General features: G+C 43.8%; 1 protein-coding gene across 1 annotated transcript in view; it reads right to left on the bottom strand.

The window, feature by feature from the left end:
- The window catches only part of LOC139412863 (filamin A-interacting protein 1-like), a 69832-nt gene that overhangs the window by 1993 nt on the left and 55339 nt on the right, over positions 1 to 12500 (bottom strand). The window contains exon 5 of the mRNA XM_071159644.1: positions 2618 to 5432. Within this exon, the coding sequence (XP_071015745.1) occupies positions 2618 to 5432 (2815 nt within the window). The remainder of the gene's footprint in view (positions 1 to 2617; positions 5433 to 12500) is intronic.

Below are 12500 nucleotides of genomic sequence, written 5' to 3'. Positions count from 1 at the left end.
CTAGTCCAAGGAGTGAGTGGTTAAACGCTGTTAAAGACCAACTGTAAGTGAGTGTGTATAAGTGTTTTATGGTTTCGAAGATTAATTCTGAAACGTGCAATGAACCATGTCCTTAAATCCATGCAGGACATAAATTTGAAATGTGTTTTGAAAATGAGGTTAATGGACCAGAAAATCTGTGTGGGTCATGTCAGGGGGCCATGTTGATTTTACACAGAATGACCTTTAATTATAAGCCTCCTCCCTTTGGAGGCATGCAACAGGAGTACTAGAGTAAGCACTTCCTCTGCCACGGACAGACCAGCCTGCAGTTCACTAGCCCGGCCTGCGTTCTACAATACTGGCAAAGATGCAGGGTTGTCTCCATGGCAACAAAACACAGGATTTGTTTGGTGCTTGGATTCTGGTGCGAGACACTATTTCACAGCACACTACTGAGCCTCAGGATCCTCTTCAGTTCACAATATGAGGCCTTTGTTTGAAATGGGCCCTGCCCTGTCCGTTTATTTTCCTCTCCTTGTTCATTGGGCCTATCGGTCAAGGTGTTTGGATACCATTGTGATGATTACCGTTATTGTTAACTACACGTGAATCCCATAAACTCCTAAACTAGCCTGGGATTAGCCAATGCAGGGTCGCCAGAAACCGCTTACATCCGGTTTTCAGGGATACAATATTTTCAACCTAACTTCTGTTTCCCCTGAATAACGGATGTGGGAACTCTGCTCAGGCGTCTTTTTACGCCTGCTACATTAGGTTAACCTGTGATGTACACTGACGATTAGTCTCGCCTCTGATTGGCTACTGTACTTTCTGTATTGAAAAACAGCACAGTGGATGATGGTGCTGTGTGATTGTATAGCTTACATAGACCTTAGATTTATCTGACATGCCAAAGGTCATGTGTCAAGTGAGATATAAAAAAGGAAAGGGTGTGTCAGACTATGAAGCCATCATCCATACTACTTGCACTTTGCTCTCAGTCGATATGGACTGTGATGTTATTTTTACATCAGAACATATGATCTGCCTGGCTCAAACAATGACCTCACTAGATGTGAATAAGTACGATCAGATAGATAATGACAAGGAGGATATTTAAGGACACAGCTGCTCTGATCCCTTGAATGAATAGCATCTTGTTTAGCCTCCAAATTATTATTGGGCATTGAGAGATTGGGATCCTGTTTCCAAATGTCAACGCTCCCAGCCTGAATCGATTTAAAGCTTGATATAGACACCTCTTTATAGTGATACAGAGGGTATTTGGATTGGGTGTGCATTTTCACATGCATGAATGGATCTGACACATTTATGCTTCATTCAGGTGAGCTTTATATTACCAGTGTCACTCAGAAGTCTCTTCGTGATAAGCCAGTGCTTTGAGTGATGAGTGTGGTTTTTCTTCATTCCTCTACTGCAATCTATTTGCATTGTTGTGTAGGTTGCATGATAATTTGGCATTAAAACAACTGTATGTATTTGCAAAAGAATCATACAACACTATGATGAACGTAAAGAATATTGATTCTAATTGATGCAGAGAGTTGCAGCAAAGAAACATCCACTTGGAGAAGACCCTCAACAGTTAAAGCACCTCTCGTTCGTCCAAGCTGACTTACATGGACTTTCCATGGTATCATTAAAGAGGAACTTCAAATTCACTCATGCTAGTCTTTACTCTTGGTAACTGGGTTTTTGTGTTTGGGATAGAAGGAGAAGCTATGACATCACCAGCCTATGAATTTAACTCAGCCAAGAAAACACATGTCAGAATTCCCTGGCCTTTTTTTCATTTTCTAATAAATTCTGGATGTTCACACAAGAGTTCTTCTGAAAGTCCTGCTAGTAAAAAACATAAATGAAGTGTCTCTAAAATGTCCTATTCATTGTATGTGTGTGTCTTGATGGTTGAAGGACAATGGACTGCTATCAGTAGTTGTATTGATTGAATACTATTTCAAATGGTTAAGGTAGCACTTGAAATTAGATCACAATGAACAAATAAAATATAAAAACTAGAAGTTAGAAAACATGCATAAATAAAAACATAAAAAATATATTTGAACCTTGAAATATATTCCTCATTTTCATCATTCAGCATGCAGGGTTTACCACTTCTGAATGAGTAAATGAAATATGCAAGCATGGATGACAAACTAAAACATAACTTTTGCACACTTTAATATTTAGAAAATAAATCAATAATAAAACAAAATGCAAGTTGTGTAATATGAAGTTTAAACACAATTGAAACGGTCCATCAGTGAATAGTCTTAGTACATGGTATATTTACCAAATAGCATATACAGTAAAGTTACCCCGGTGTTCAGTAAACGTTTCTTACTACAAGTGCCTTCAAAGGGTTATTGTTCTATTTTGTATTTGAATGACAATTCATGCATGCAAACATCTTTCCAAACAGAACCGAACAAACAAACAAACCCCAAACACAAACAGAGGTCGGCCTCTCTTCATACAGATCAAGTAAAATGGAGGTGGATGGATCAAGATCGGATGACTAGGGACTGAGGAGGTTGGGTTGGGATAGGTGGTGCTAATGGGAGACGGACAAACTCTTGGGATGGGGAATCAGTCAATCATAGGCATTACTTACTGTAATTTGTGAAGGCCTTTTGTTTGGGGTGGATGTTGGCTTTATAGTGATGCTACTTGTGATTTTGCTGTTGCCTTTGACAGGGGTACCATTGGATGATACAGGAGATCTCTGCTCCTGTCCAGGTGAGTAGCATGGGCTCACAGGCTGGGGTGTAGTGTTTAAGCTCTGAATAAAGGGGCTCCCTAAGTGAATGTGGATTTTGTTGTCCTCCGTGGTGATGACGTTGGGGCCGGAGCTGTTGGACCTCTGAACCTGCCAGCTGCTCTGCCTCTCTGGTGTCACCCTGAAGACTGCATGACCTCCCATGACCTCTACTGGCTCCGTGAACAGGGACCGGTCAGGAGTGCCTGTTGTGACCGAAACGATCTGGATGGGTGACATAGCCCTGTCTGGAGTGACCGACCCAGAGGAGTCTGGGGTCATCGCTCTAGAGTAGGTGGTCATGGTGAAGGGAGATATGGCTCGATCAGGAGTGCAGGGGGAACCATCTGATGAGGGGGACCTTAAACCTTTGTTTCTAGTAGTCGGGGAGATGGATGTGTTCTGAATTATGGTGATTCTTTGTTTGGGTGGACCTCCGCTTGTGGGGATGACTGCAGTGCTGGTGTATGACTGGGTGTTTTCTGCGGTGGGGCTGGTGATTTCTAGCATGGCCATGTTATGCCCGTGGTCTGGGGTTACCTTGATGTGCAGTGGTTGCCCGGGGCTGTGTGTCAGAAACACGTCTCCTTGCTGCACATGGTTCCCATTCTGTCTGGGAACCTGCACTTTGCCATTGACTGGGTTGTGGCTTTCTTTGGTTTTGAGAAAGGGGACTCTCCTGATGTTGTTGTTGAGGTTGTTGACATTGTTGAAGAGGGAGGGGTTACATTGGGCGAGGGGCAGCTCATTGTTGTAGTTTGGATCGTCCCCAGAGTCACTCTCTTCGTACAGTTGTCCGTTCACCACGGCCCGCTCCAGTGGGGCGATGCTCTTGTAGTTGGGTCGAAGGTGGTCTGCTAGATCTGTCTGTACCTCCTTGGTGCACACCTGTAAGTCTGAGAAACGTCTGCCGTTCATGCCTGGGCGGAGACTTTTGCTGAAGCGACGGTATCGCTCCAGCTCCCGATTGAGGGTCTCCATCTCTCTGGCCAGTTCTTTATTTTTCACCTCTTGCAGAGTCAGTTTTCTTTGCAAGGTGGAGTGGTCATTTTTCATGCGACAGATGTTTTCCTCTGTGCCCATATATTCATGGATCTTCTCTTTTAGGGCCGCCACCTCTCGGGTCAGATGACTGGACTTGGCCTCTTCCTCTTTCAGACGCTTGTAGAGGATGTGCTCCTGGTTGGACTCTTGCTTCTCTGCCAGTTGATACTTTAAGAGCTCATTTCTGGATATTTCCAACTCCTCCATCAAGGCCTTAGCTCGCTCTTGTTCCCTAGAGTATCTCTTCTCCATTGACTCAAACTCATCCTCAGTCTTCAACAAGTCATCTTCGACAACCTTCATATCTTTAAGTTTTCGCCTCAGGCGCTCAACTTCCTGCGTAAGGTCTTTGACTTTGTAGTCCTCTTGTTGGGAGCGGTTGGCGATGGGCGCCTTGATGTTTTCCTCTTTGGCTTTGTTCCTCAAGAATTCCCTCTCTGCAGCTTCCAGTGACTGCAACCTCTTCTTCATCATGGTAACTTTGGACTGCAGGTCGTTGCTCTTTTCCTCCTCGGCTTGGAGCTTGGCCTTGAGTTCATCCCTGTCCTTGGTGGCGCCACACATTTTCTCCTCAAGCTCAGCATTCGACCTTAGGGCTTTCTTGCTCTCCTCGATAAGCTTCTCTGTTACTGTTGTGACTTTGTCCTGCTCAGCTTGCAGTTTGCCAGTGCTGTTATGGACCTTGTCCTCCATCGCTTTCAGTTTCTCAGCCATGGTCTTCCTTTCATCCACCAGCATGACCGTCAGCGTCTTCAGCTTGGTGAGGTCTTCCTTTAGTGTAAGCTCTGTCTTCTCCAGCTGACCCTCCACGGCCTCCAGTTCTTTGACCCTCGCTTTCAGGATGTCCATCTCCCTGGAAAGAACATTTGACACTGTCCTCTCTTTGTCCAGATTGCACTTTAGCGCGTTGCACTCCTGTTTGCTCTTGCCGAACGCATCCTCTAGTTTCTCCAGCTCCATGATCCTGTGGTTCAGCTTGTCCACATCAGCCTTCAGGCTACGGCTTTGGCTGGCTTCCTTCTCCAGCTTCTTGTTGAGGTCCCTGCACTGGTCCTCCATTCTGACCAGCTCCTCGTCCTTCCCCTCCATCTCCAGAACCCTTTTCCGTAACTCCTCCACCTCATCCATGAGGCTGGAGTTGCCACATTCCCCGCGGCTGATCTTGTCCCTCAGCTCCTGGAGCTCGTCCTCGGCCCTCCGGAGGGTCTTGTTGGTCTCCTCCAGTTCATCCAGCTGCCGGCTGAGTGTGGACAATTTCTGCTTGAGCTGCCGGTTCTGGGCATCCTCGCTGGTCAGTTTGGCTGTCATGGTCTCCTGTTCCTGGTGAAAGCGACTGGCTTGGTCGCCTAGCTCTGTCTCCAAGTGAAAAACTTTTTCCTCCCCCTCTTGCACCTTTGCATTAGCAGAGCTCAGCTCTTCCTGGGTGTGGGAGGCGCTGGCGGTCAGTTCCTGGACCTTAGCAGTCTGTTGGGTCAATTGCTCTGTGAGGCGCTGCTGCTCGTCCACGACCATCAACGCAAACGACTTCAGCTTGGTCAGCTCCTCCTTTAGGCTGGTGACCTTCTTGTTGTTCTCCTCCTCTTTCCTTTCCTGATAGGCCTTTTCCTGGTCAATGAGCAACTTCAGTCTGAAAGAAAAACACAAGAAGAAGAGAAAAAAAGTTTGAATAAAAAATTATGTTGAAGTTTTCACTGATACACACATTGGACAACTGACACATGGGTGGAGAAGGTGATGGATGACACAGGGAGCAACATAACACGACATCAATAATATAACATAAACAATATACATTATATCAGCTTGGTAGAAAATTGTCATTCGTTGTTTGCTTGTGAAGTATCAAATGTGTCTAATTCTTATTCCCAAAGTGCCATCGGGCCTATTATTAGTAGGAATGCAGACACACCATAAACACTCATGGGTGTCACATTTGTCTGACCATACTGAATGGATTTCTGAAGGGGTTTGACATTTTATGTAATGGAAACTTTAACAAATCATAAATATAACTGTGCTAACTTTCCCAAGTCGGTAGCCTGACATACACTTGCAGTGTGTTCCTTTTAAGGTCCCCCGATAGCAGTTAACTCTCATATGGGTTGGAAACTCTACACGCCACAGTAAAAGTCCAAAATAGTACTTCTTACGGTCATTCCTATACAAATGGACTATCTAGATGACTCTTATTAGGATTTGCATGACTGATTACTGATGTCCTGTATTGTTTATCTACTGTTACTTGAAAGAAGAAAAATAATAGAGAATGGACTAAATGCAGTGTTTGTACTGTGTGAGGATGTTCCCTCCAAATGCACTCTGATCTTTGGCTGTGGTGGCTAGACTTTTCTAGAATGCTGAATGTTTACCCTGACCCCTATCTGACAAGAATACTCCCATCAGTCCCCATCAAACTGTAGACTAAACCCGTATTCAACCACACTGCTGTTTTTGAAATGTCCCAGTGAATACAGCCCTCTTTCATACCTGTTAGAACCACCAACCCTGCTTAAAGAAACCACTAAGCTTATATTGCAGTTATTTTAACATCTAGAGTGATATTGAGTTCATAGTGTGTACTTGTGAGCATGTGTGTAGGTGTATGCCCAGTGTAAATGTACAGTCTACTGTATATACAGCATATGTAACAGAATCACGGGGGAAGCTGGGGTCACGGTAGCTGGCAGGGCATGCATCGCACCGGGCCAGTGTGCCTCCGCTCCAGGCAGCGTCGGAGGGGATGTTATGACTGCTGAATGTGCAGCTGCCAGCGTGCTAGCACAGATGTCGCATTGGCATGGAACAATCCCCTAATTAAGGGGTTCCTCTACTACCCCCTGCCTCCCTCTCTCTCTGGTTATATATTTAAAGGAATCCCCCCTGCTTCCAGTGGCAATTACAGCCTGGCTGGATAAACAGAGGGCCTCTCTCAGGGATCACTAATTACACCTAGTCTCCTGTAGAGGAACATGATGTCAGCATGGTCTCTGGTAGAACTGGGGCTAAGGCAGGTCCATGGTAGGGCTGGGGCTGTCCTATGCCCTATGATGTTAATCCCATGATGTTCCACATGTTCCACTGTGCCAGAGATCTGATGATCAAAGCTGATCCGCTTGAAGTTGATGTACAGTAGGAAAGCATCAGACGGGGATGAGTTTGTAATGGCCTCTAGTGTCCCACTGAGAAAGTTCACAATGGGAATGTGTGGTAGTCAGTTCTACAATATCTGAAGACATGTCTTTCTGGCAGAAATGATCATTTAGAAAAAATCATCTAAATCATGATATTCTATTAACATTGCTGAGACGTCAGGGCAGAGCAGAGGAGTGGCAGCCATATAAAGGCCTGCAAATGTAGCTAGAATGTAGCTAGAATGTAGCTAGAATGAAGCTAGAATGTAGCTAGAATGTAGCTAGAATGTAGCTAGAATGTAGCTAGAGCTAGACTGCTTTATTTGTATCCTTGTTTACTCTAGCAGTTATCTCCGCTACCCAGTTATGCTCCGTTTTCCCAGTGATGTAATCAAACCAGAACAGAATGTGAGCCGAGGTCCTGGACTTTAGACTCTGCTAGTTAATCACAGAGGGTTACATTGTGAAGATACATTATGGAAACAGAAGATACATTCAGGGAAACTTCCATGTATTATTAATCAGGTGCTTGAGATCGGCCAAGACATAGTAGGCTATATGATGTCTCTGGAGAGGAAGTACATGTGTTCCCTAGGATCCTAATCGCTTGACATGAGAATACTGTGTCCCTCCAAAGGGACAGTCATTGGATTCTGTTTCCCATGGACTCAGAATTCTGCTGGACTAGTGGGACTTGACAATCTAATAACACAACTTGGGAGAGCAGAAGTTGAACTGCCAGTGAGTCAACTGTGACGATATGGTTGAAAGGGGAATACGAGGGGCTTGAAGGCTACCACTTGAAATTCTCACCGATTGCCAATGAATGATGTACTAGTTTACCCAGTTCATCCTTATACGGCTTTGCCATCAAACTTGGTTATACAAGATGTCAGCTGCAGAGAACAGCGACTTTGTTTATTAATCATTGAAAAACGATCAAATCCTATTCTAGATTAAATAATTCTATTGCGTGATTAACTTTGGGATTTTACCCGGAATGTTGATTACAAGGTACGGTAAAGGCCACACTTGATTGAACAATTTATTTTATCACTGCCAATTTTCCAAATAGAGTCAGTCTGTCTAAAACGGTACATTCCCATAAGGAGTTTCTATGTCATGGAAAATAGAGTGATGCCTTCTGCATGGTAAGCAGTTAAGAAATGGGTGTGGGTGCAGATGGCTATTAACCCAAAACCAACCATTCACCTACTGACCTCTTCTGAGCAACATCAGCATGCAGAGGGGAAAACACACACACAGCCGGCAGCAGGATGTCACCATGCCCACCATTATGGCGAAGGCCACAGAGGGCTTTTCCTCACATTTAAATAAGCAGCTGTGGCCAGTGTCCTTTGAGCTGGAAACTATGGTTCAGACTCTGTAAACAGTGCTGCTGCTGAGATGATACAGGACATGCCAGTATTCTGTGTGTATGTTTTAGAAGTCAATGTCCAAGACAATGCCCTTGTTATAGGTCAATATCCTGCTCTTTCCCTTAAAACACCAGATTTTATTTGACATTTATATTAACAGGGAGTCTCATTGAGACCAAGGTTCTAGGCCTCTTTCACACAGGAGCATACACATAATTTACAAAAGACATTATAAAACAATGATCTGTTCATGTTTGATCCTGAACCCTGTAAATAGATAGAAGCAGTCAGTTTGTTAGGAGGATTATTCCTGGAATGCTTTATGAAAGAGACATAGGAAGCTGGCCAGCATACGTCCAGCAGAGGGCAATCAGTAAGCAGTATGGGCTCATAAAATTACAGGCAATATTTGTATGCCTTCAGTTGAATGACTGTGCTAATTAAATATTTCATTTTTAATAGTTACATTTTAGGGGTTTAGCTGGCTATGCTGTATGTTACACAATCAATAGCTCATCAAAATATATATATATATTTTTCAGGTTGTTGAATTCATTGTAATATCTGAGTTTATGTTCAAACTTAACTTGTTGGTTCATAAATGTATCACTCAGAAGTGATTCATTTTTCACAGGAGAGCAGGTTCAAATAACAATGACCATCTTTTTGATTTCACCATGCACATTTTCCCCAGATTCTCACAGACATTAGAGTGTCGTGTGAGTGTTGAGTGGCCCGTTCAACTACACTTAGGAAATTAACCACTGAATTACCCATAGCTTTAACGCACACACGGAATCAGCTTCTATCAATGTCCTCCCTCAATGGTACATTTGAAAATCACAATTAGGGAATAAACATTGTGCACAAATTGTTACAATATTTAGTTACTGTACTCAGCATCCGTTTAATTGTAATCACAGTTTCCAAAATATCAGACTGCAATTGGTCAAAATTGTTTCACCATTTTTTCATGAACTTGTTGAATGAAACCTTTATTTCTAATAGATTGCTTATAATTGTATCCCAAAAGACACAACTTTCCCAGAGTCAGATATCAATTCTTTACACTAACCCAACTGAATGTCAATATCACAGCTGTACTTTCCCCCTTGCACTCAGTCACAGTGCTCCATAACGAACCAACAGAGCAGCTAAGTCGAGTTAAAGTTGCTTTGCCTCCTACCTGTTCCATAGGTCTGTCTGGTGGCAGCCTCAGTGATTGAAGCTCATTATGTTGCCGTACTCGCTCTGTCTCTCAGCTCTCACACAGCGGTCTGTGATGTGGACATTCCAGCAGGGAGACCAAACAATAAGATATGTCTCACTGCATGCTCCCTGCCTATGGAGCATTACATCATCAAATGCCCTTATATGGAACTTTGTGTTGTACAGCCTCCCTGACTCTCAAAGGGGTGTGTACTCCAGTGTGTGTGTGTGTGTGTGTGTGTGTGTGTGTGTGTGTGTGTGTGTGTGTGTGTGTGTGTGTGTGTGTGTGTGTGTGTGTGTGTGTGTGTGTGTGTCTGTGTGTGTGTGTGTGTGTGTTGTACAGCCTGCCTGCCTCTCAAAGCGGTGAGTGTGTGTGTGTGTGTGCGTGTGAGAGAGAGAGATTCTTTGCATGTGGGTTTAAGCGTATGTGTGTGTGTGTGTGTGTGTGTGTGTGTTTGTCCACCTAGGTGTGGCGTGGGCCTTAAAACAAGAACAGAGAGGAAAAGTGTTGAGTGACGTCTGTAATGTGTGAAATATCTGCTCTCTCTGGTCTGTCTATACTCCAGAGGCAGAGGGTGAGGAGAGACAAGCGATTTAGGTTACAACATTTCCTTCTGACTTTCCTCAGTAAGAGTCATTGATTCAACTGAAGAAAAAAAGACTAAATTAACTTGACCGACAACCGTGTTTAGTAAGGAAATCTGTGTGTGTTTGGAATTTATTCTTGTAATACACTATTAGAGCCGAACCGAATTAGAAACACGCCAAACATTTACATGCAACACTTCACACAATCAACAACACAAACATACCGCAACAGTGTATGACACTACTAATCCATAATGTTGGATGGTCTGTAAGACTGTTATTAGGGACTGCTAATCGAGTGCTGTCTGGACTTTTATGGCCGGGATTTCAACATGACCGTTCATCTAGAAACGATCCTCACATTTACAGCTTCTGTATTATCACAGACGGCTCATTGCTCAGTCTATTCTACAGTGTGCCTATCTTTCCCTTGATACCAAGATTCCTCTCTCCACTTCACACAAGCAAAATTATAGATTCACACTAAATAGCTGGCAGCGAACTACACTCAAACTAAGCTAGTACCCAAAAGCATTAAGTTCAGCGGGCCAAAATACTGGATATAGCCTGTTAATAGAGATCATTGAGTAAATGATCCTCCCGTATCGGTTCAATGTCCCTATTGTCGTCGGACAGAACATCAGCTGTTCGCTGAAACAATGGAGTTCACAGCATCAGCATGGACGTAACATGACATCAGTCATCCTCGTAGGAGGAATCAAGGAAACACTGGGACATTTCCTGTCCCAAAATCCTCTAAATCAGATGTCACAGCTTCACAATGGGCGCCAAAGCTTGGTTACCAAGCTGTAGGAAACGAGGAAATACTGCCAAGACAATATAGAATAGAGATGTCCATGGAAGGCCAGAGAGCAAGGAGCCAAACAACCCCCTCCCTCCTTGTTAGTGGTTTGAAAATGGCAGCAACCACAATGAAACAAATACGTCATTTGACACGGTGCGATCCAGTTTCATGAGAACATTTTGTGGTGATAACCCAGATTATACAACGGACCGAAGAACCAAATACTGATTACATTTCACTATGTCATGATCTTTCTAGAATTTTTGTAACAATTTGTTTGTTCTTGACGTAAACACATTCCTTCATTTAGAAAGCCCAATTAGGGTTTGTCTATTTCTGAATCTGTACATTTCCAACACATCCTAGACAGAGTGCTCCCAATCCCAGATGTTCTTCATTGAACATGAAAGTTGGCCACACAAACATGTTCTCTATGTGAAGCATCTGCCAAATTATAAATAGTGGAAAAAAATCCCTGTTTTATGTAATGTCTTGGTACATGAGTCTTCCTCTGATACTCCGAAATGGAATGTAGAGTATTATGAATCAGCTAGATTGAGTGAAAATGTGTGGTTTCAGAGAACATTTCCCATGAACACACAATCTTAGAGCTACATGTGTATCCACGGCTCCCATAGTGTGTTGTGCTGAAAAACGCTTATCTCTATGACATTTTCGTATATACATGATTTGTAAAGCATTTATGTAGGTATTTTAAAGGTCTTACGTCTTTATCAGGCCTTTGTAAGACATGATTGGTTCAAGTGACCTTCTCTTGAGACTTGCCAAGTGAATAAAACCAATGTTTCAAGCCACAAGTTCTATACCATATAGGAAGAACCACCATGACCCACCATTTGGGAATCAAACCGTGCCCCGAGATGACAAATGGACTCTCTCCCTTCTGTGAGTGCTGTAGGAGTATGCAGACTGTTAGTGCTGTGGGAGTATGCAGACTGTTAGTGCTGTGGGAGTATGCAGATTGTTAGTGCTGTGGGAGTATGCAGACTGTTAGTGCTGTGGGAGTATGCAGACTGTTAGTGCTGTGGGAGTATGCAGACTGTTAGTGCTGTGGGAGTATGCAGATTGTTAGTGCTGTGGGAGTATGCAGACTGTTAGTGCTGTGGGAGTATGCAGATTGTTAGTGCTGTAGGAGTATGCAGACTGTTAGTGCTGTAGGAGTATGCAGACTGTTAGTGCTGTGGGAGTATGCAGAGTGTTAGTGCTGTGGGAGTATGCAGACTGTTAGTGCTGTGGGAGTATGCAGACTGTTAGTGCTGTGGGAGTATGCAGACTGTTAGTGCTGTGGGAGTATGCAGACTGTTAGTGCTGTGGGAGTATGCAGACTGTCAGTGCTGTGGGAGTATGCAGACTGTTAGTGCTGTGGGAGTATGCAGATTGTTAGTGCTGTGGGAGTATGCAGACTGTTAGTGCTGTGGGAGTATGCAGACTGTTAGTGCTGTGGGAGTATGCAGACTGTTAGTGCTGTAGGAGTATGCAGACTGTTAGTGCTGTGGGAGTATGCAGACTGTTAGTGCTGTGGGAGTATGCAGATTGTTAGTGCCGTGGGAGTATGCAGACTG

This window comes from Oncorhynchus clarkii, chromosome 7 (assembly GCF_045791955.1).
Source record: "Oncorhynchus clarkii lewisi isolate Uvic-CL-2024 chromosome 7, UVic_Ocla_1.0, whole genome shotgun sequence".
In the NCBI taxonomy this organism is placed as follows: Eukaryota; Metazoa; Chordata; class Actinopteri; order Salmoniformes; family Salmonidae; genus Oncorhynchus; species Oncorhynchus clarkii.
Note: the sequence above shows the minus strand (reverse complement) of the source record. Positions and strands in the feature narration are given on the sequence as shown.